Source organism: Parasteatoda tepidariorum, chromosome 2 (assembly GCF_043381705.1).
Source record: "Parasteatoda tepidariorum isolate YZ-2023 chromosome 2, CAS_Ptep_4.0, whole genome shotgun sequence".
Taxonomy (NCBI): domain Eukaryota; kingdom Metazoa; phylum Arthropoda; class Arachnida; order Araneae; family Theridiidae; genus Parasteatoda; species Parasteatoda tepidariorum.
Window position 1 is genome coordinate 83,576,480 of NC_092205.1, and position 24,489 is coordinate 83,600,968.

Here is a 24,489-nt window from a genome sequence, read left to right on the forward strand (position 1 = left end):
TATTCCAAATAATACATGGAATATAGCTTTAAATTAATTTAATTAAGGAATAAGGGTTACATTAAGTATTATTCTCAAAAAGCATAAAAATACGTTTTGTGTAACATTTGTATATTCGATATAGTTGATTGAACAATGCGAGAAAAATAAATGGAAACCGTGTAAAAACTTTTGATCTACTTATCGGATTTTTACGTACTTGTGCTCAATCTCAATAATTCGATGGATACGTAAAATAGGTTCATTATTTAGTACTGAAGATAATTTAAATTAAGAAATCAGAAATAAAATGTATTTTCTTTAAATAAGTATATTATTTTTTTCGTGACAATATTTTTACTTGGATTCATGACCCTGAAAGTATGAGGCACGCAGCTTGAAATATCACCCGCACTAAGTAACTAGTATGTTTAAATTTTGATCCACGGACTATTATATTCTAGAGCGTGGAAAACCGATGATTAGATCAAAGGTTATTCAAAAATATTTGCTTCTTTCACCCAGTCTAAATAAAAAACAATGTATCTTATTCTATCTGCAATATAACATCATCTTCGCGATGTTTGGTGGTCTATATTTTATTTTCTAATCTGAAAAATAGGGGTTTTGTTACATTTTGGCGTTCTTAGAAACAATTCTTTTTGTCCTACTTATAGCAGAACCATTAAACCATTTTTAATTTGGTGATTTTTTGGTGAATGTATTTTTTCCTAACCATTAAAACCACTTTTTTTCAAATAGATAATTTGATAATCTGAGTAGCTTAATTTTTGTGTACAGACTATATGATTACGAAATTGATAAAAATAATTGATTTGCAATAAACTCAAGTTAGATTATGCTATTAAATCTTTTCCTCAGTCTTACTTAAATAGCATATTCTTTTTTCTCATTAAAAAAGCTATTTAATACAATTTTTGAGGTAAATTGTTAAGAAAAAAATTATTTTTTTACATAAGGTACATTTAAAATTTTAATTCTAAGTTTATTTAGTGTAATGCAGTGTATTATAGAAAGTATTTATATGTAAATGCAAAATTAATCTTTATAGTTCGCACTTTGATTGCATTCACAAAAAATTTAAAACTATTAAATATAGTGTTTAAATATTTTATTGATGTAAAAAATACAGCTCAAAACATGTTTTTAATAAATCCTTTTATTTTAACACATTACTGTGAGAAATTTTTTAAGAAAACATTGAGAATCTCATAATCATATCACTTTTAAAAATATTTTTTTCTGTTTTTATGTGCCGATACTCGGTAAAAATATCAACATTTAAATAAACTCTAAACAGAAAATCATATTTTGAAAACAAAAATTTTACGAGTGCGAAGATATTTTTCGACTGTTTTAATAAAATTTGAAAACTTAAATATTTCAATTAATACAGGAAATTTCACTTTCTTATATCACAATTGTTAAGCATTCGTTTTTTAAAACAGTTTTATATAGATCAATAAATATGATTTTAAATTGCCTTGCTTCTTGCTATGATAGGTTTTTCAAATGTTAATTTCTAATGTAAAATTTAATCGTATTAATTATGTATGATGCTTGTGTATGTATTATAAATGTTATGATTATATAAATATAATGTTAATTATATAATTATTTTAACTAATTATGAGAACTTGATATTATGCATAGTATGCAAAATAAAATACGGGAAACTTAAACTTATAATCTAATAATTGAATTGTCGCCTACGGAGGTTCAATTTTAATGGCAGAAAAGAGTAATCTCAAATATGCTATTTAATTTGTGCAAAAAATGTTTTAAGTTACGAAATCAGTTGCAAAAATGTACTTTCACTGAAGAAACAATTTTTTTTGGCAGATTGGATTCTAAATATAGGGTGTTCCTGAAATTTGGGATATGCAATCCGAATAGTTAAATCAAGAGAATAGTGGTAAGTTGGTTATCTTAATCTTAATTTTGCCTTTTACGTTATTAAACCAGTCCTTTGAAACTTTTCAAGACAATTAGTATGTATCGCTCACCATTAAAAACTTATTATCCAAAGATAATAATTACTATTTTTTTAAGTTAGTAACAAAAATGAGCTGAAGGGTACACAAATTTAAATTCATTCAATAAATGAAAAATTCTAACATTTTCACGGAATTGCCAGAAAAGTTCCTGAAATAAAATAAAATTTAGAAATATAACACCGTTGAAATTCTTTTTCATTTAAAATTACATAATAAAAAGTGAGATAAAAAAAATCTTTGGATAGTAAGGTACATCGATTTTTGACAGTTAATAAATTAATTAAAAGAAGAACTGCACATTTAACATTGAATTATCATTGGATTAATCAGTTTTTATTTGCTTGAATAGTTTAAGAGAGTTGACGAACTAATGAAAGAGTGATTTTATCATTAAGTGGCCAAAACTTTCGATCGTTTTCTTCAACAAACTATTTGGACCCTTTTCTTCTGCATATAACAGAACTCTTTATATTTTTTTCATCAAAATTTTTTGCAAAAAAATATTTATTTATTAAGAGAAAACACGTTTTTATTTCGTATTTTGTAACTTAATCAACAATGTAAATTTTGTGATTTGACTCAGCACAAATTATCTTTATTTATTAGCTCACCTAAACTGCCCTGGAACAGAAGTTTTCAAAGAGTTTATAATCTAGGGAACAACAATTTAAAGGAATAACAGTAACAATTTAGTTACAGACTGCCCATATTTCAATGTGTACTTCCGTATTAACAAACCGTTATTTTTGAATATTTCTTGCACGGTAAGCAAGAAACCAAAATAATTGGCTTACAAATCTATCCCTTTCAATTCCAAACTCCCCCCTTTCAAAATGGATTGCTTCTTTTTTGCAGATGGAGAAATGTATGAAAACTTCATTGACTTTATGCAGATGGAAATAAAACTTAACATGTTTCAAGAATCCTGTAAAACAGGTGTTTGTCTCTGATGTCTACTTTCATTTCCATCTGCAAATTTTCAAAGCAAATGAGGTTTTTTTTTATCATGTAACATTTTACCGCTCCAATTTCATGGAATTATCTAATGTTCCCCGCACTGTTCTTTTTGATGGGCCATTGATCTGTTTATACTTGCCCGGTATTCCCTACATTGATATTTTTTTTAAGTTTAAGGGCAGTCTCTCAGGAATTTTTAGATAGCCATTTTCATAATCTATACAATATAAAATTTGTAACCACATCTCCAGGATGAAAACTAATCCCAACAACTAAAATAATAATGGAAAAGCAATGGAAAGTTAGGCAAACTCGAAGATTTGGAATTTGTTTTGAATGCATTTTGTTATAATAAAATGCTTTATTTTTTTCAATTTCCAAATTCTAAAATAAATTTCGTCCTCTGCTTTTTTTTTTCTATTGAAATGAAGACGCTGGTCCCTTAACTTTCAGCACCTGCGGAAAATATACAACAATCCACCCCCATAGAAAGCACTTTAGAATGTATGTAAGGTGTAAAAGATAAAAGGGCTCTCTTGTTTTGTACGCCCCATACATTGATAAGCAAATGTTTTAAATGAACAGTTAAGTGAAAAAGAGTGCGTAACATGCAACATAAAGCTTGATACATACATAGACAAACACAGTAAGACGAAGGTGGGGCTGTGAAATGTATATTAATGACTTACCTATAGGGATTTAGTTTGAATAGGCTCAATAGGAGACTTACGTCCTGGCTTTGTTATACAGCCGTTGTTTCCATAGTGTCCCATTGGGACGGGGTTTGCATTAAACAAAAGAAAAAGAATACACCCACGTTGACGCAAAATTAGAGGAATAATTCAGCAAAGTAATAATTTCTATAAACTATCTAACAAGTCTATAAACTATCGAACATATTTTAAAGAATAGAGTATTTAAATATAGTGACGTATGTGATATTTGTTTAAACTTGCACTGTTTTTTCCGCTAAACTTAAAATTTTTTACTAGTAAAATTTCTCACAGACAAATCTATTTGAATTGCTCGGTAATTCGCTAAGGAGAGTACTAAAAATCTGTTTGACTTGCTCAGTAATTCGTTAAGGAGAGTACTAAATCTCTGTTTGACTTGCACACTAATTCGTTAAGGAGAGTACTAAAGATCTATTTGACTTGCTCAGTAATTCGTTACGAAGAGAATTAAAACGCTGATTAATTAGATGAGAATAAATTGTAGGGTTAAGTTGAAAAGTCTATTTTATTTTATAACCGTCGTTGAACAGCCGACCCTATTTTGGGTTTACAACTGCTAATGTTCATCTCCGCAGCCTTGTAATTTTGAACTCAATCCTGGATCAAGTTTTGGGAGAAATTTGCCTTCGTGGAGGGCTTTTTGATGGAACTAAGTCGCATTTGTGTTACATGGGGAGGAAAACCACGAAATCATCCCACAGTTTGCCTGACGGCAATGGAACTCGAACCCATGATCCGTCTACCACTGAGAATATTTTACCACAGCACTGTGGTCGGTGCAAGCCGGATGAAAAGTCTATTACAAAAATTAGATTAAAAAAATAATTATACTTAATTCAAATAATGAGTCCAATGCTTTTTTTAATACCACGAAATACACTTCGGATGATAATCATTGTTGAATATTTTCAAAAACATATAGTTTATGCACATTTTCCCTTGATTTGCCTTATCTAACCATTTTATTTAAGAATTGAACATTATTTTTAAGCATTTGAACGGTAAATCAACATGTAATTAGTAAATCAACCTATTATATAAATTAATTTGGTTCCAAATCAATATTCAAACATAAACAACAAAACTATCAAAATGTGATCAGTAACTTTTAAAGATGCCGAAATTAAAAATCATCAAAACCATTTTTCTATTATCAATTTTCTCAAGAATTCAAACAGGTTTTGATGTTTTCACCCTGTCTTCCATATTAATGATAGATAACTTAAATATTAACTCTTTGCTTCAAATAGGAATATTTTCTTGATTTCATCTGACACAAGGGTTTTGAAATTATATTATTACACGCGGTAATTACAAAACACCCTTCATAAGTTTACATATTTTTATTACAGATTGGTAAAATGTCACGAACTAATAAACGTAATTTTTAGAATCGCATTGAAATCCTTTTTATTTTCAGAGAATGTTTTGAAATTTATATGACTGATATCCTTTCTCATTTCATGTTTAATATAATTTTAAAGACATTGTATGGCTTATTTTTCAAAAAATTAAGACATATCCGTAAGTATAAAGCAGGAAATCGTGTTTAAATTCTTTATATGCTTATTTTTATTTTATCCATCTCATTGATTTTGTGTTAGTAACAGTTTTCGGAATTCGGATTATACAATAGCATGAAGAAATAAAAAGTTCCGTTTGATCTTCCGAATACTTGCGATAAAAGTAGGCTTTCTTTCTGCCCGTCTTTCCCCCTTTTTTTTATTTCGAAATAGAATACGATTTCTCGTTCGATCGAACTTTTAAACTTTCTCTTCCGATTTATAATAGGATAGACATCAGTTGATGTTACTAACCCTGGAATCAAAGTTTCGTAGACTTATTTCTAATTCGTTTTTTGAGTTTGCAACTGAAATGGACTAAGTCCAAATAGGATTATAGGCTTAATTTTGTGTAAGACGATTAGAATAGAATCTTTCGCATTTTAAGAACAAATTCGTCGATTTTTTTTAAAAAATCTTTTGGAGTCGAGGATTTTAAAAACAATTATTTGAAAAAATATTTTAAAGGCTAATTATAATTAAATATTGCATAACAGTTTCTTTTACTATAAAAAAAATCTATTTGAATATTTTGACAGTGTTTTCTTTTTCTTTTTTCTATAATAATTGCAATTTTTCTTGAAAAGATTAGTTCTTTTTCTTTGTCTTAATTACCCTTTACAAATTTCATTAAGACTTTAAACGAAAAGTACTAGAGTACAAAAATAGTACGGAATATATATTTAACTTTTCATTTTGAAATTATTTTTAACAGAAAAAACCCTTTGCTTAGTTATATACAAACTTTTACTCTTTCATAATTGTCTTAAAATAACCGTTGAAGCACTAAAATGCTGCTAGGACAGAAACTGGACATTAAGAAAGTTTTGTTTTCAGTGAAAAAAGCGTAAGTTAATAAACTTTTTTTACGACTCTTCTTCGCATGAAAGTATCTTTTTCCTTCCTTCTATTTGAACCATGTTGGTATAATTGTTAAGTTACTGTGCTATCATTGTGCACGAAGTATGTTTTTAAATGTCTTAATTCATGCGTTATTTTGATTAAAAATATGCATATGCAAATGCATATGCATATTTTGATTTAAAAAATTTTGAAAACAGAATTGAAGACTACAAGAATTCATTATTCGCGTTAATTCACTCTGGCATATTGCTTAGGCATTTTTCCAATTGGCTCAGCAGTTTATTCTTAAATGTTATGATTCATGTGTTATTGTGTGTTTTGATAACTAAGATAATTAGTAGAATACATTAGAATACATTATTCGTAGTAATTCACTCTGGTATATTATTTAGGCACTTTTCTATCTGTGCATGGAGTATGTTTTCGAACGTCATAATTCGTATGTTATTTTAAGTTTTGATTGCTAAACAGATTTGATTAATTAAAAAGATTAGTAGCAGAATTGAAGTAAGCCAGAATGCATTATTCGTATAAAATGTTATTGTTTTTTTTTAATATTTTCACCACTTGTTTATAATTTATGCATTATGAAAGTTATGTTTCTTTTGTATTTCTAACAAATGTTCAATACCATTATTAGAGCAATAATTTATATTTTGATCAGTTTTCTGGAATTGACATTATAGATATCTATCGCGTTAATAGTGATGATATGTAAGGTAGTAATTTCATTCTTTGAACTTGGTACCTTAAGAGTTAATGTAGTCGAAATTTTTATTTTTTAATATATTTTGCCTATTTGAAAAATTTAACATTCTTTGAAGGGTGCGGCAAAAAAACTCGAACAAAGTTATTCTATCACAGAATAGATGCTCACAAATGTCTTTCTTATTTGTGTTTTCAGTTCTTTTTGCCTACCACTTTCATTATTATGTGCATCTTAGTATGCAAATTGCTTTTTTTTCTTTTCTTTTTGCTTTTTTACAATGTCCAGCAAAAGATTTGCTATTTTAGGCAAGTTAAACGACAGTGTAGAATCGTTCGTTTGCTCTGTAAACAATCATTGTGCACAAAAGTTGGACTTTCTAAAGTAATTGTTACGGCGAGAATCGGAGAGATTAAAGTTAAGACTTGTGACCCATTGCTGAAAATTTAAATGATCGTTTCCGCTTTTGCAGCATTGCAGAAAGTAGCCATTTTGAAACCAATTAAATTTATTTATTAGTGAAAGTCACCTCTTTTTATTACTATATTTCATTAACTTATTTATTTCAATGAATATTAAAATTGTTTGTCACACCCTTTAAATTATTTTCACATTTAGTTCAAAAATAGATTAACTTTTCTCGCTAGTTAATCTTAAATATGCTTATAAGTATATAGTATGCTTATAGGCAAGTGAGAAAGAATAAAAAAGACAGTTAAAAAAAGTTTTGCTAGGTCTTTTAAACAGTGTTGCCACAGAAAAGAATGAACAAAACAGTTGCTTTTATTAGCCTAAAACATGAAAATAGTAGCCAAAAGCTAGGAAAATAGTTGCCTAAATAAGAACAAAAATTCATCAAAAATATGACTAAAATTTTGTTAATGACTTAATTGTCATATGCCATGTGATCCATTCAGTCAAGTTGGTGGCAAATATAATTTTTATATAAACGTAAACGTTTATATATACGAGGGTTGTAAATTAAATAGTGGCAACTTAACCTTTAAACTCACAGAAGGACGGGCATGCGCAAATTTAGATATGGGAGCTGTGAGGTGGGGCTGTTGTCGATGTGTAGAGTGCAAAAAAAAGTCGATTAGCTTAGAAGGGTAGTTGTTGTGTGGCGTTAAAGTGAGGAGTTTCGTTTCCATCGCTCTAAAGCATGCTTTCAAAAGGTGATCAGCGGTCGTGGCTTACAATCGAGGTTGCCCGTGGCAAAAATGCAACAGAATGCTATCGAGGATTAGTGGAAGCCTTTGGAGCAAATGCTTTACCATATAGGACAGTAGCACGATGGATTCAAGCATCTCGTCTTTTTTCGTCATTAAGCCTTTTCACAACATGCTTTAGAGCGATGGAAACGAAACTCCTCACTTTAACGCGACACAACAACTACCCTTCTAAGCAAATCGACTGATTTTTGCACTCTACACATCGACAACAGCGCCACCTCACCACACCTATACCCTATTTACGCATGCGCGCCCTTTTGTGAGTTTCAAGGTTAAGTTGCCACTATTTAATTTACAACCCTCGTATATATGAAAATTGATTATTCAAATTCGGAACTCACGCATCTAATATCGTATTAAATTTTTTTTTTAATTTCGTAGCACTAATCATATAAATGGCGATCCAGAAATGAAATAGTCTTACAATGGAGTCTGTGCAGATTGAACGAACTAAAAAGTAAAGACTCAAATTTGCAATTTAAATTTTCAAATTTTTTTATTTTTTAGAAAAAAAAAGTTCAGTGTGTTCAGAAATTATCTTGTGGGGTGCAGATTTTCCACCCAATTTATGCTTTAAAAAAAATACATTACTAAGAGTACAGAAAAGTCTCCCAATAGTCTCCTTTTCCTGAAAATAGTTGCTTTTTTAGCCTTTTCAGGCAAAAAAAAAAAGTTGCCATAGTCGCCTCANAAAAAAAAAAAAAAAAAAAAAAAAAAAAAATACATTGCTAAGAGTACAGAAAAGTCTCCTAATAGTCTCCTTTTCCTGAAAATAGTTTCTTTTTTAACCTTTTCAGGCAAAAAAAAAAAGTTGCCATAGTCGCTTCATGCCAAAAATAGTTACAAATAGTTGCATTTTAGTCGCCCGTGGCAACCCTGTTTAAACAAGAACGAAATTTTAAGAGTACCCAATCAGTGTTTTGTTTCTTAAATACTTACAGCGAATTATTTAAACTAATTATTACAATCGACATTTTTATCTATTTGCGGACTAATATTCATATAGCAGAAACAATGCGTGTATGTTACCGATTCTTGTAGAAAATGAAAATGAATGAAGGTAATATTTGTTTTTCTTTATTTCAGTTATGATATTTTTAAGTAAAACATATGTTTTAGGTCGAAGTGTTATTAAGAAAATGTGTGACCTTCAGAAATGACCAAAATATCGATTTTTCCATTTTCAGTAGTAATAACAAATCGATATCATATGCCTTTAGACGAAAAAAGAATTTTCAATTATTTTCTTACCGATTAGTCTATCTTATTTTCGATAAGACTTTTTTAAATTCTGGTATCGATATCTAGTTTTCTCGTTTGTGCAATTACCGCATGGAATGTATTTGTTGTATCTGTATCTGTTACCGATCACTCCAATTCTCATTTATTTTCTTTAAAGAAATTAAAAAAATTAATATTTTTAATTTATTTCGTATTTAATTTTGTGCCTAGCGCTTTCGCAATACTTTATATACATATTCTTTTAACTAGCGTTAAAAGTTTTTCAAGGGAAAAATGCATATTTATTTTTATAAACGAAAAGTTACCTAAAATAAGAATTAATTGAACTAGAATGAAAAATTATGGCAAATAAAAAGTATTTACTTTAAAGAGCTCTAAAAATTGATAAGAATATATTTTTTTGAGTAATATTTCGAAAAAAATTACCGTTAACAACGTTTAACAACATCCTTTCATTTATTGTTTTATTTGCAGAAAAACCGCTTTTCTCTCGTTATTCAATGAAAAAGTTTAGATGTGAGGAGAAATTTCTATATAAATGTTTAAACGTGAAGCGCTAGTTCGACTAATTACAAAATTAATACAAATGACCTATTTTTTATCAGTTCTTAGCATATTAAATTAATTTAATATTAAAAGTTATTTGAATTATTACAGAAACAATCGAAAAAGGTTTTGCGTTTCATGCTTTTCAAGTTATGTTTTCATGTTTTTCAAGTTATGGAATCACTTACTCATTACAAAATAAGCCAAAGTTAAAGTTAGAACGTTATTACAGTAAATTTGTTTAGATACAAATTAAAAACCCTCGAACTTAAAGCCGTTTGATATTTTATACAAATTTATATCTATAAACAAAATGTTATTTAACATAGTCACATTTTATTCAATGTTTTAAAATATAAAGCTAAAGCACTCAAAATCATAACTAAGTAAATCTCAAAAATATAAAGCTAAAGCACATGGTATATTTTTTCTCATTTTTATCAGATTAGATTTATTTTTTCTTAAACCACTATTTCTACGAGATTAAAAAAAACAATACAGACTGGTGGAATTGATTAAAAAGTTTAAAAATCTGGTGTTCTCAGAAAAAAGGGCAAAGTTATGTGTCGTGGCGTAAGACAAGCGTGGTCGTTTGTCACCTTTCAAATATAATCGATGATTTTTGTAAAAAAAAGAAAATATATCAATTTAATGTTTTCTACTATGATAATATAATTAGCATATACATAGCGTAATAGGTAAAAGTAAACAAGGAGCTAAACTTACAGATACTGTCGTAGCAGCATACGACATACGGCGTCCACGCATCAGCAATGCCTGATTCCACTTTTTGCGAATTAATGCTATGACCTGAATAAAAAACATAACTTAATGGTAAGAAACATAATTTCAGCATTTTGAACTTCATGTAAATATGATGCAAGCAAACTAAAGCAAATTGGTGTTATTATAAAAATTATCTTAAATGCAATGCACATTTGTTACAATTATTTTTTTAATAACTGACCAAATGATTAAAAACATAATTCGATGGTAAAGAACATTAAATTGGCATTGTTTAGCTGATTACAGGGGTGATTGTGAGCCCAAGTCAAAATTCCGGAAAATTTCCTGGGTTTAAAAAAAAAAATTAAATTGAAAAATTAGAAAAAAAATAGGAAAAGGAAAAAATTTTTTTTTTCCTTTTTCTCAATATTTCTTAGTTTACTTAAAATATATTTAAAATTTTACACATACCTATATCATTTACACATAGCTATGATGACCTGGAGAAGTAATTAAAATTTACAAATATGTCTTTTTTTTGAGTTTATGATTATAACAACTATTTACTGATAAAAAATTATTATTAATTATAAATATAAGCTTATAAAGTATCTCTCTGACTCTCCCTTACAAACAAATAAATTAAACTGTGTTTTTAAGTTCCACCTTTGAAAATTCGATTTCCGGAAACTTCTGTGATGAATGATTTTTTGAAACGTCTGGACCTTCGATCTCCGGAAACTTCCGGAGCACAATCAGCCCTGTGATTATAAATGTAATATGTTAAACTTATTTAAAAGAATTGACATTTAGTTTGCTAATTATTTTGAAAACACACCAAAATAGATATATATTTATTTTTCTAATGACTGAACTACATTAATAGTTAAAAACATAAAGCTTTACGAATTGAAATATCCATTGCTTAACCAACTGCGACTTAACGATATTTAAAGAGAACTTTTCATTAGAAGTTTTATTTTGCTGAAAAATCCTGTTTTGCTCCTATTATTCATTGACAAAGCGGTGAATTGAGGAGAAATTTCTATATAAATTTACTTAAATGCGAAATGCTCGGTTGGTTAATAACAAAATTGATCTCTGAATCTATTACTATTGTGTTTTAAGTAATCATATATTTGTTGTATTAAATGTGAAGTTTAATACATGATCATTGTTTCTTCGAAAGAAAATATGCATATACGCTGCGTTAGCCGTTTTAAATAATTTCTTTTCTCTTTTATGGAATTGCGGCTTTTATTCTAATAAATCTTTCAAGAATGTCGTTGTCGAGTGTCATTGTCTAAGAGGAATCTAAAGCTTTCTTAAAAGAAGTTTCATAACATATTGGAAGGATAAATCACAAAAGAATCTTTTTCCTCCAATATAAATTCGAAGTTTATTAAAAGGAGATTTTTGCCTTGAATGTTTATTATTGCCTTTAAATTATCATTCCTGATAATTTTCATTATCAACTAGCCCTTTCCTGCTTGGCTAATAATTTAAAGAATACTAAAGTTGTTTAGTCAAAGAGCAATTGAACAATCAGCATTTGAGAAGGTTATTAAAATGTTTTTAATTTTTACGTAATAATACTACATCACAATCAAAATATTAAAATTACGTAATTACGTACGTATAATATCAAAATATTAAAATTACGTAAATTATGCTATTTTATAAGGTGATCTAATTTTTAAATTGATTATATCGTTTTGGCATGAAATTTCGACATATAAGTGTGTCTGAAAATTCACACAGTCAGTCTACAATACGTTTATAAATTTTACAAATCCATTGAGCAAGGAAATGTCAGTTTTTTTTCTTTTATAGCGTCAGTTGTCACAAATATTTCTAAAGTAAGGAAAATAGGCTAGTTTAATATAATTCAAAGAATAACTACTACGAATTAGATTTAAAAAAATGTTCATTACAGGTGTTGATATCTTGAGGTTGTTAATGGAATAATGCCGAACACCTCTAAATGAGTTAGTAAATAATAGTTTTTTAAATTATTTCTTACCTCGCCATTGAAGAAGCAGAAGAGTAGGGCTACCATGAGACCCTATGAAAGAAAACATAATATAAGAATAATTAAGAATCAAAATTAGTATTAAAATCGCTATATTTAATTTGGCTGAGATGAGATGAAAATACTTATTTATTGACGACTGAGCGAAATCTGTGGTACTTGAAATGAAAATGCTGATTTATTAACAATTTTATTATAAGTCTAGCAAATCTGTGGTTAATTAAAAAGTAATCTGAAGAAACTGAAACAGCAAGATATTACTTGATCTAAAATAACTTCATTCGCTTATGAATATGACAATTTGGAAATAAAAAGTCTACTTGTTTCAAGCGCAGGAAAATAGGCGTTCATTTTCAGGACTTGCCAGACATGAATGAGACGAAACAAAAGAGATTAGAAAAAGAAAAAAAACGCAAAGTTGCCAACGAAAATGGAAAAATAAAGGTTAAAAACAAAATTAAAAAAGCCACAGTAGCCGAGAGCGAAAAAAAATTGAAAATCAGAACGAGAAAAACCATAGTAGCCGAGAGGGGCAAATCAGATTAAAATGCATTGCAGCAAGCTATGGAACGGTGGTGAGAAACTAATACCGTTTACAAGGGAATCAGAATTCATATGAATAAAACAAGATTCCAGGGCATCATGATGAGCTGATGTGACTGGGGTGGAAGTAATTTTGTCATTGTCGAAATAGAACTTATGTCCAAGATTCCAACAATATGCAGTAAATGATGATTTTTCGTATTTTTAATGATGGTCATATCTATTGGGTTCCTTAAGCTTAAATTTTTAATGCGTGTTTTGTTTGTCCAATGTAGCCTAGGTCGCACAAACAAGGAATGTGATAAATGGCCAAGCGTTAATAAAAATTAATATGATCTTTAATAGACTTAAATTTAATTTTGTTAACAGGCCCAAAATTGAATTTTAAAACAAACCGGGTGCAGATATTATCAATTTTAATAACAAGCGGGTGGAACAAACTGTAAAGTAACAAGTTCTCTGCAAGGCTAAGAGGAAGAGGGATGTTAAGCAAGAACTGAGTCAACTATAGAAGAGTTAAATCAGAGGTAAACGAGCAAGTGAGCGGATCAGAGAGAGCAGAGGCAAGTGAGCGGATGAAGTTCAGAGTTCAAGGATGAAAAGTCAGAGCAAAGGTTTATTGCGAGGAAAACGAAGGTATGAAATGCAGACATTTTCTGAAAGGGGAATTAGAATTAGCATGAGGGAGCAAAGAGGTGGCAAAATATTTACGGTAAACAGAGATGAAAAAAATGATCTGGGTATTTAGCTGCAAGAACATCCGAAAAATGTAAAATAAGATGAATTTCTGCACCTAAAGTAAATTAAACATTAAGGTTAATCGAATTGTCAATCTTTCTCAGAAAAGAATATGAATGATCTTTCTTGATATTGTTTCTCTTTTTTAGTAATGTCCTCATTTCAGGCGCTATTGATTGTTTAAAACTACGTTTGCAATAATTTCACTACTTTTTTATAGAAATTGAAGATGTTCTCTTGTCAATTCCTGTATTGAGCAAAATTTTTTAAACTCAATGGTGATTTTATAACGAATTGAGAATTTAGCCATTGGCGACCCCGTCTCTCTCATTCTTTGTGTCTTTTTCATGCATTATTTCGAAGAAAAATTATTTAGATTGTTCAAATTCTCATGGTGGAAAGGATATGTTGACGATACTTTTGCCTTACTACTCAGTGATACTGATTTTAATGAGTTATTTTCTGTTGTCAACTCAATTGATCGTAGTATTTAATTTACTTTAGATGCGGAAATTCATCTTACTTTACCTTTTAGGGATGTTGTTGCAGTTATATACCCTAATCATTTTCTACTTCTGTTTATCGTAAACATTTTACCATCTCTTTGCTCCCTCGTGCTAGTTCTAATCGCCCTATTATCAGAAAATGCCTGCATTTCATACTTGCGTTTTCCACGCATTTAAACCTTTGCTCTAACTCTTACTTTAACTCCGAACTTAACTTCTTCCGATAGCTAGCTACTTACCATGAATTCAACACGTCTATAGTTGATTCGGCTCTTGCTAAACTCACTAGACCTAAACAACTGTCTATCTCTAAATCTTGCAGAGAACTTATACTACCGTATGTTCCTCCCGTTTGTGATAAAATTGATAATATCCTCTCCTGTTTTTTTAAAGTCAATTTTAGGCCTGTCAATAAAATAAAATGTAAGTTTCTTAAAGATCCTATTAACAGTGTGGTCTTGTCTACATTGGACAAACAAAACATGCTTAAAAATTTTGACTTAAAGAACCTGATAGATAGGTCCGTAATCGAGAAATCTGTTTCGAGGCATCATCAAATGAGGCATATTGTTGGAATCTTGAAGATAACGACAACAATGCCATGATTATTTCTACCCTAGTCACATTAACTCACCTTAATGTTCTGAATCTTGATTTATTCATTTGGATGCCGATTTTCTTGTTAACGTGATTAGTTTCTCTTTAACTCTCCATTGCTCGTGGAAATACATTTTACCCCGATTTGCCTCTCTTGTCCACTGGAGATTTTCGTGTTCTATTTTGCATTTTTTTTTCTCTCTCGGACATTTCGGTGTTTCTAGTTTTATTTCTGACCTTTATTTTTTTCATTTTCGCTTGCAACTTTACGTTTTATATTTCAAATCATTTTTGTTTTGTCTCATTCACGTCTGTAAGTCATGAAGATGGACGCCATTTTTTGCACGCTTGAAACATGTCGACTATTTATTTCCAATTTTTTATCTTATTTTTGAAGGGAATAAAGTTTTTTTTTAATTAAGTAAGTCTGTAGTTATTTCAATATTTCAGTAATGAAATTTATTTCAAATTTCAATACAACCATTCTATTTCAATTAGTAAATTAAGTACATTATTATTCAAATAAATCTTAATGCTGTTAGTCGCATACAATTTTTAGTTTGTATTTACAATATTAATTAACAATAATTGATTTTAGCTCTACGTAGTGAGATTTAATATCTAAACCACTTATGGTTAAAATGGTTAGATTTTTTTGAAGATATCTATTTAAAGATTGTATAGTTATTTTATTTTATCATTTTTTTTCTGTTTAAAGTAAATGTTTTTTTAAAAAGTAATTCGATACAATCAACATTTAGCAATGTTTTTTAAATTGATTCCTAACGCAAATCTTTAATCATCTCGATGCATGAGTAAATTGATTTATAAACCTTTTTTTTTCAAACTCCCAACTAACTTATTATTTTTTACCTTAACACGCATAAACTTTCTTATTAATTACTTTTATCATTACTCCAATAGGCACTTCCAAGAATGTAAACATATGATTTGCATAATTATTACCTGGAATGATGTGACTATGGCTGAGAGAGTCTCATAAATGGCTTCCCCTGGAGATCTTGGCACTGGCCGAAAAGGAGTAACGACATAATGCAAACCCAATAATGGAATAAGAATTAGGGTTGCACGAACTGCTTTCCTGAAAATAATAGTGTATGCAATAATTTAGTATTCAAAACAATTCTGTTTTTAGTGTGAGATCTGTAATAATATCAATGTAACAGAGTAATTTATTGTCATGAAAATTTAAATTGCTGTTTTTTTAAACGTAACTTATTTTCTATGTTCTTTTATTGATATAGTGAACATTTCTTTGCATATATTAATTATTTTGCACTTATTTTAACTGTTTGGTTATTTATTAAATGCTTTTTTTTTACAGATTTTCACGCTATTATCCCTGTTAAAGATATTTTGTTTATTTACTAACTTTAAAGAAATTTCTATAAAACGTTGAACAAGAACTGCAGATTTAAATGCTATTTGAAAATGTAATTCATATAGATATTCAAATACTGATTCACAAAGGCATGGAAAACTTTTTTACACTGTAGTTATTTTATAAGGATATTTAAATAGCGGCAATACATAGATATTTAAGATATTTTGCAAGCACATTTAAATCGCTGCTTTACCCAGGGAGCCCGGATTCATTGTATTCTACAGACATTCTATACTCTTTTGAGAGTTTTTTTTTTAGTTATCCTTATAGAGAGCGCCTGTTGGCATCTAAGTGCACGCCAAATGGATGATAGGCTCTCAGCGCGAACGTATATCAATATCGCCAACTCTTGAAACAACTTTGCCCTTTTCTTTGCTTGCTTTCTTAAAACGTGTGAAATGAAGAAAATAAAGCTTATTAAAAAATATATGCCCTAAATATATGCCCTTATTACTAAATATATGCCCTGCACAAAAGCTGGCTATAAAGAAACACAGTTTGAAATTGGAGCATACAAATTCGAAGCCGTTGATAGCTTCACCTATTTGGGGTCTAAGATTAACAACAAAAATGACACTACACAAGAAATACACACGAGAATCACGATGGCCAATAAGTATTTTTATGGCCTAAGAAAATATCTTAAGTCAAGCCTAATAAAAAGAAAAACAAAAGTGTTACTCTATAAATGTCTTATACGATCAGTGCTTACATACGCATGTGAGACCTGGACAATGACCCGTGGAGATGAAAATATGATAGCTAGTTTTGAGAGAAAAATACTGCGAAGCATTTTTGGTGGAATAAGTAAAAACGGTACCTGGTTTAGAAGATCAAATACGGAACTCTACAAAGCATATAAAGAACCTGATGTCATTAAATTTATCAAAATTCAAAGGATTAAATGGGCAGGCCACATTATAAGAATGGAGGATAGCAGGACAACCAAAAAAGTTTTCTGTGCCAGGCCAACAGGTACAAGAAAAAGAGGACGACCAAACCTAAGATTTTTAGACTGCCTTGAAAAGGACCTACAAATTTTAAAGATAATTAACTGGAGAACTTTGGCTAAGGGAAGAATGTCTTGGCATAGGCTTGTTGAGAAGGCCAAGGCCCATCCTGGGCTGTCGTGCCAATGAGAAGAAGAAGAAAAAATATTGTTTCGTTGATAAGAATTGTTTATTAATTATAATATAAATATATAATATTATAAATAAAACCTAAATATCGTAACAAATATGCGCCTTTCTGTTTGAATTTAAAGAAACTGATGAAAGAATAATAAACATTGTTTCTTGCAGACGAATTTCTTCTACAGCGAAGCAAAAAAAAATAGTTCTTTATCTCTCCTTTGATTTGCTGTCAGCATAAGACGCGCCATTTTCATTGGTCCAATCTAACCCAATGCTCTTTCAACGTCTTATGATTGTTTCTTTGTCAAGAATGAATGTTCACCTTATTTATCGAAATATATCGCCAAATCTAAGATTCTAGTAAGACTACGAAACTATAACCCTTTTTTAATAATTCTACGATATACACTAACCTATAATAACGGAATAGACACTTTGAGTTTTTGACATTTTCTAAATTTCTCAAAAGATACTTAAAGGATCATTTTATAACTTTATAGATGTTTTAGTTCAAGCGATTTTTAGCGATAGCAATAAGATTTAAAGCTTTCAGAGGTTTGGGTGACCGACAATAAATTACGAAAGGAAACACGTAGTTTTGAACACCCTATGCTAGAAAAACAAGCAATAAACTTGTATCAATTATTTATTAATTTTTAAATGTTTCTTTTTATAATTAAAACTCAAATTTGAAACTTAAAGCGTCTATAAATGTATAGTATAATAGTTGAAGTCTTATCAAAGCTTTAGTTTACTATCTAAAGTAGAGCTTGAACAATTATCGACAATTTATGGGCTCTAGGTTCCTAGGTTAAAATTTCAGTTTTTTTTTGTTATATAATATAATTATAAGTAACACCAATTATTTTAAAACACCTATACCATACACATTATTTAAAATAAAAAATTCTTATGTTTTTAGTGTTTGAAGAAGCATTTTGTACAATTTGTTGGAGTACTAATAAAATAGTAGTTTCTCTTTTATTCTAAAGTATTAATTCAGATTAAAAGCTAATTATTTCATAAAAATTTTTAAAAAGAATATCGAAAATTATACAACAAATCATGATTAATATGATAGAATTATTCTTACCTTAAATAATATTTTATTATTTTCCTAAAATAATTTTTATTTGATTGATTAAAAATATTAATAAAAATATTAATAAAAATATATTAATAAACTATATTAATAAAAAATATTATATATTGATAAAATAGAATGTCATATTATATTCATATATGACTTATATTTTCGCCTAAAACAGGACAGTGCTGAATCTGTTTTATCGATTGATTTTATATGAGGTTAACTATTTGCTTCAGCAATGAAATATAGCTGCATGTTGGAGAACTCAGTGCCATGTTTTTCTTTATGGTTTTATAGCTAGACATTAGAACATTGGCGAGCAATCATTCGGCTCAAATCTGTCACCAGCTGTCGCCAAATCTTCTGATCGATGACTTAATATCGTTCTATAAAATTTAATTAATTTCTTCGCCTCAAACTGAGAATACTTTACGGAAGTTTTCTTTTTTTTAATTTTGACCAATTAATATAGGACACAAATGGAAAACGTTTGATAAACGTTTTAAAGTTAGAACAATAATTTTTTATTTAATTATATAATCTTTATCGTAAGTTAAATCAAGTGAAAATCAATAGATAAAATAAAATTGAATTTTGATTAATTTTTTATTATCTTTTAAAGATAAATATAAACTTAATTATTTATCAAAAAAAAGTATTGGAATTTCACTAAATTAAACTGAATAAACGCAGTAAGTTATTTATTAAACTAAAATATTTGACATTTTTTAAATTTTGTATTATTTCGTTTAACTAGTCTATTAATATGCTAGTTAGTGAAAAACTGTATATCAGTTTCTGTTGCGTCTTTTATTATTTTTTTTATTAGTCCTTCATATTTCGAATTTAAACAAAGATTCGCTTTAATCTTATTAGATTATAGTATAAATCATAATAAATGCTAAAAAAAAAAAAAATTCTTTTGAGTTCCTTTATTAAGATTTTCGTTCTGGTGCTAGGGTTTTGAATATCTATAATTGGTGTTACTTATTAGAATATAAATTACGTTTAAACGAATGTTAAAATTTAAAAGCAAGTTCATAAAAGTATATTGCTAAAATATTTTAGGTAATCAATTAATCGATTTTAAAAATTGTCAGTATATATCGTATAATGTACTTATTTTATTTGTAAAATATTTATTTCTTAAAGCTAAAATAAATTGTATTTCTTGAAAAAAAAATTTACAAATAATCTGACTATACAAAGAAAAAGGTGAAACATAAATACCTAGTTTGATGCGTATCGGGCGAATTAACAGCTCGCAACTTGGTTACCAGGACTCTGACGATATTGACAAGAAATATGAAGTTCAACTATAAAAGAAATAAAAATACTTATATGAACAAAACGAACTCGAGATTAGATTTTTTTCGTTCAAAATGCATTCTTTGGAAATTTCTAGCTCAATACGATCAAGAAAACTATGAATGCAATTTTTTCTGTGTTTTTTCATCAGCAAAATTATGTATAAACTCATACTAATTTTTCTATTATAAATAAAGCTAATATGTAAACCTAAGCTATTTTTGCTATACGTTATTCCTCTTCTTGATTTTTTTCGTCTCCTTCAATGTTTTACATTTAACATTTAATATCAAAACCTAAATGTTAAAAACTATTTTAAAAATAAGACTGTATTTTAAGAAATAAATACATAAAAGGAAAAAAGTTATCAGTGTTTCTACTTTCAGTATTTTTTTTCAATAAAAATCCTTCAATATTGGTCGTTGAAGTAGATCATTCAAACCATTACATTGAAAATATCGTATTGACTATTAATTAAAAAAATGAAATGATTTGTACCTATACACTAGCGTGCAAAAGTCTTTGGTCAAAATGATTATAATAGATGGTTGATTGGAAATGTAGTAAATAATGTATAATTTTATTCTTAAACATTCTTAATATGCTTATCAACCAGAAAGCAAAGTTAGCGCTTTGAAAGTCACTTTAAATCAAATGCAATTTTTATATCAGTTGGGTATTTCGTGAAGCGATTTTCTTACATTTAAGAATTAGATGTAAATTCAATTGAAACATACAATTTTAACAAATAAGCATAAGTTTTGCATATTCATTTACGGAAATCGTGATTTTAAATTTAATTTAATATTGAAATTTATTTTCGAAGAAGTAGTTCTTACAAGATTCGAATTGTATAAAAAATGAAATATTCAACTGAACTGAGTGCAAAGATTTAAATTTAATCCAAAGAAGATTACATTTTCCATTAAATTGCAAGTAAAAAATTCTGAAATCAAGCGTAATATATATGTTGGCTTGACTAAATAAAACGAAAATCATCTCTACTAAAAAAAAGAAGAAAAAAAAGACATAGAAAGGTAAAAATGCCTTTCACGCGTTGACCAAAAACTTTTGCATGCTAGTGTATGCAAAACAAACATTTTAAAAATACTTAATCTAATGAAGATTCAACTACGCAATCAGAATTTATTTAAGACAAAAATAAAAGCAATGTTCATGCAAAATAAAATTTACGTTAATTGGTTTCTCAAGATTGATACTTGCTGATTTAAAAAAAAGGTAAACTAAAGGTTTTCTATCTTTTAAATAAAATAAGTAAAAATAGAATTGACAACTTTTGTGAATAACAGGTTGCATGAAAGTTTATTAGGATGGTTATAACCGCATCATTTCTTTGACAAGGGGGCCGTTCAAAAAGTACGTACACAAAAATGGAGAAATTCTAACCCCCTTCGTACATTACCGTACGTAAGGTCTTACACCCCCCCCTTACAGTACGTACATTTTATTGGTCTATATATCATATATATCATAAAAATTAAAATAATTATGTTTAAAATAAAATTAAATATTTATTTAAAATAATTTATTCATTTACATTATTTAAACAATAACACCCAACTTGATCTTTGAATCAATAAATAAAACAATCTTATCTGATCAACATAATTATTTCTTACAACCAATACAATTAATCTACAGTATTTTCCCAAGGACATTCCAAATGCTTCGCGAGAGTCACCAATTCAGCTTTACTCTTGTCTGCGACTGATGAAAAATTTAGATTCAACGAGATCATTTTCGATTCACTCTGCATCATCTGCAAACCAGGAAATGGTTTCGGAGGATGACCAAAAGTTCTTTCTGTCGACGAGCTGCTACACGAACTGGTCTTACTTTGTTGATTTGCAAAGAAGATTCGCATATTTTCTTGTGATGTTTCAAACAAGTTAAAGATCCAAAATATGTACCACAAGTAGAACAAATTTTGCGTTTAATATCACCTTCTACCGATGGGTATGCTGGGTCATATGGTATTTCTGTGATGGTACCAGGTACCAGAAAAAGTTTCGGGGAAAGTTTGTTGTTTGCAATTTTTTATTTTGCGAAACAACTTTGAGAACAGATTTACTCATTCTAACAAGTAGTCGCAGTGTGAAAAAAAAAATACAAGAACAAACATATGTATAATACATGTGTAGGAAAAAGACAAATTTAAATTTGGTGTATGCTTATAATGTACGTACTTTGTATAATACCTCCCCTCTCCACATCGTACAAAACCGTACAAAATAGCAAATCCCCTCCCTCCCCTTCGGGATGTACGTACTTTTTGAACGGCCCTTATGGTTATTTTCAGTATCTTGACCATATAAAAAGATGAACTTTTTCTGTGCAACTTTAAGACAGGTAAATTTTTGGGGATTTTAGGATTTAGTTGTATATGCAGTAAACTACTAAAATAAAAATTATGAGAGGCCCAATTGAAATTCTTATTTATTATTTACGTCAGACCACATCATAACTTCAACACTCTCACAAAAGATTAAATATTTAACACTGATTTAAAAACTACTCGAATAATCTGATGCTTAATTAATAATAAAGCCTTACATTGAAAAAAGAGCTTAAATATAGCATTTTAGGACACAAACTATTTCAGTTATTCAGATTTTTTTTTGAATAGCTATGTGAAGCTTTCATCGAAATTTAATTATTTTATTTGCAAATGGTATAAAGATAATGAGTCAAATTGGATAATCAATATCATGGTAAATAATTAGACAACCAAAAGGTGACAGATATTAAAATATTTAAGAATACCGCGTAGTAATTACAGTGAAAATGAGCCTGATGCGATAATGAATATGTGTCGTAACTAAATAATTCCAAATCCTTTGATGTAGAAAAGTCATTAAATTCTTTGAAAAATTAAGAAATTTTTCCCTTTCACCTTGCTTGTTTTTCATTCCAAGAATTAATCATAACTCATAATTAAAGTGTGTTTAAAGGGATTTGTTCTTGATCTTTAATTAAATTAATTTACACTATTTTGAACTCTGGCTGTTTTGTGATTACAAATGGAATTCAAACCTTAAGCCTAAGGCATACAGAAAACCTTTTTTTGTATGCTGATATTGCCTTTTTAGAAGAAAAAAAAAAGGACGCTATTTTTAATGATATAATGAGAAAAAAATAGCAATCATGGTATTGTGAAAGAAATAGTGCATAAAAAATTCAATTTAATAATAAAATTCTGCTTGTTAGATAGGTGTTAATTAAAATTATTCAAATAAGATTATAGAAAAATTAAAAGAATATTTGCTCAACAAAGTTTAAGTTAATTGGAATTTTAAGGAAAAAGATCCTTATTTTAATACTAACAAAATAATTGAAACCGTTATACTATTACGGTTTCAAATATTTAACGGTTTCAGTAGTTTTATTAAACTATTTAATAAAACTTCTGTTAAAGTGAACTTAAAACAATATTACAATTTACAACAATTTAAATTATTAAGCATCTGATATAAGTTAAATTACTAAAAAAGCTATAATATATTGTGGTTTTGTTTTAAAAATTAACGTTTGGATAAAAATTAAGTTATATTAGAAAAGTTTTATTAAAAAATACCACTTTAATGTAACCAGGGTTTGCAGAAGAATGTTTGACAAACAATGCCTAACTAAAAATTAATAACGTCTGTATTAAAAACTTTGTTTCTGATTTACTTATAATAGCGATATTAAATGAATTTCTTACCAACATAGAGATACACACTGGCCCAGAAATTATCCAAGAATAGTTACTTTCTTCAATCCAACAACTGAAAGAAAGTTTTCAAAAATTAGCATTTAATTTATTTTCATGGGATACAGAATGAAGAAAAATACGCAAAGTGATCCTGAAAAACTTTCTTGTTATAAATTGTTGCTTAAAACTATAACTGCATGGAAAGAAACGTTAAACGACTGTATTTATTTAAAAGAAAATCTATTCTCTTTTTGTTTCTTAAATCTTTTCTTTTTGCTTCTTTTCTGAAAGGATCTCTTTTCTAATTTAAGACATCTGCGCTTATTTCTTATCCAGACAACAACATACTTATTTGCACCTCTGCAACTAGATTTTTTATTTAAAAAAATCATTTTATTCTATACAGTGCAATTATTTTAATTTGCATTCTAAATAATACACAGTATATGAAGATTTTTTGTAATTATTATATTTTTATAATTTAAAAATATTATTATGTAGTCGATAGATTATTGTTAAACTGAGACTATACCTATCTGAAAGAAGACTCTTCATCTTCAATAGCTGATTGGGCATTCTTTATATTCGAAATCCAGTCTTCACGCTGCCCAAGGCATAAAATCATGCCTTCACATTACTCGAATCGCAAGATTCATTCTACCTAAGTCCCAAGATCTTATCTACCAGAAACATAAAGTCATACATATCCAAACACGAGATCTCGAATTAACAATACCGGAAATACTACATTTTGTCGTCATATACCCGAGATACAAGCTCTAACCTGCACGAGCCTCAAGATCTGGCTTGTACGTCAATCGATGCAACAGATCTTGTTTTTAAGTTACCCAAGTTA

The 24,489-nt window shown here is 28.5% G+C and overlaps 1 protein-coding gene and 1 long non-coding RNA gene across 4 annotated transcripts in view; one reads left to right on the forward strand and one right to left on the reverse strand.

Moving 5' to 3' along the window:
* The window catches only part of LOC122269843 (uncharacterized), a 33,998-nt gene extending 17,963 nt beyond the window's left edge, over positions 1 to 16,035 (forward strand). The window contains exons 2-3 of the long non-coding RNA XR_006225430.2: positions 1,843 to 1,915; positions 15,907 to 16,035. This is a non-coding gene — a long non-coding RNA (uncharacterized lncRNA). The remainder of the gene's footprint in view (positions 1 to 1,842; positions 1,916 to 15,906) is intronic.
* The window catches only part of LOC107453385 (calcitonin gene-related peptide type 1 receptor), a 397,139-nt gene that overhangs the window by 3,073 nt on the left and 369,577 nt on the right, over positions 1 to 24,489 (reverse strand). For 2 of the 3 annotated variants that reach the window (XM_071177833.1, XM_071177834.1), the window contains 5 exons: positions 23,643 to 23,706; positions 19,841 to 19,926; positions 15,949 to 16,084; positions 12,590 to 12,631; positions 10,567 to 10,650 (listed from right to left, as the gene is read on the reverse strand). In XM_071177833.1, the coding sequence (XP_071033934.1) occupies positions 10,567 to 10,650; positions 12,590 to 12,631; positions 15,949 to 16,084; positions 19,841 to 19,926; positions 23,643 to 23,706 (412 nt within the window). Of the gene's footprint in view, positions 1 to 3,643; positions 3,692 to 10,566; positions 10,651 to 12,589; positions 12,632 to 15,948; positions 16,085 to 19,840; positions 19,927 to 23,642; positions 23,707 to 24,489 lie in introns of all 3 variants that reach the window. The other variant, XM_071177835.1, reaches the window with a different exon arrangement.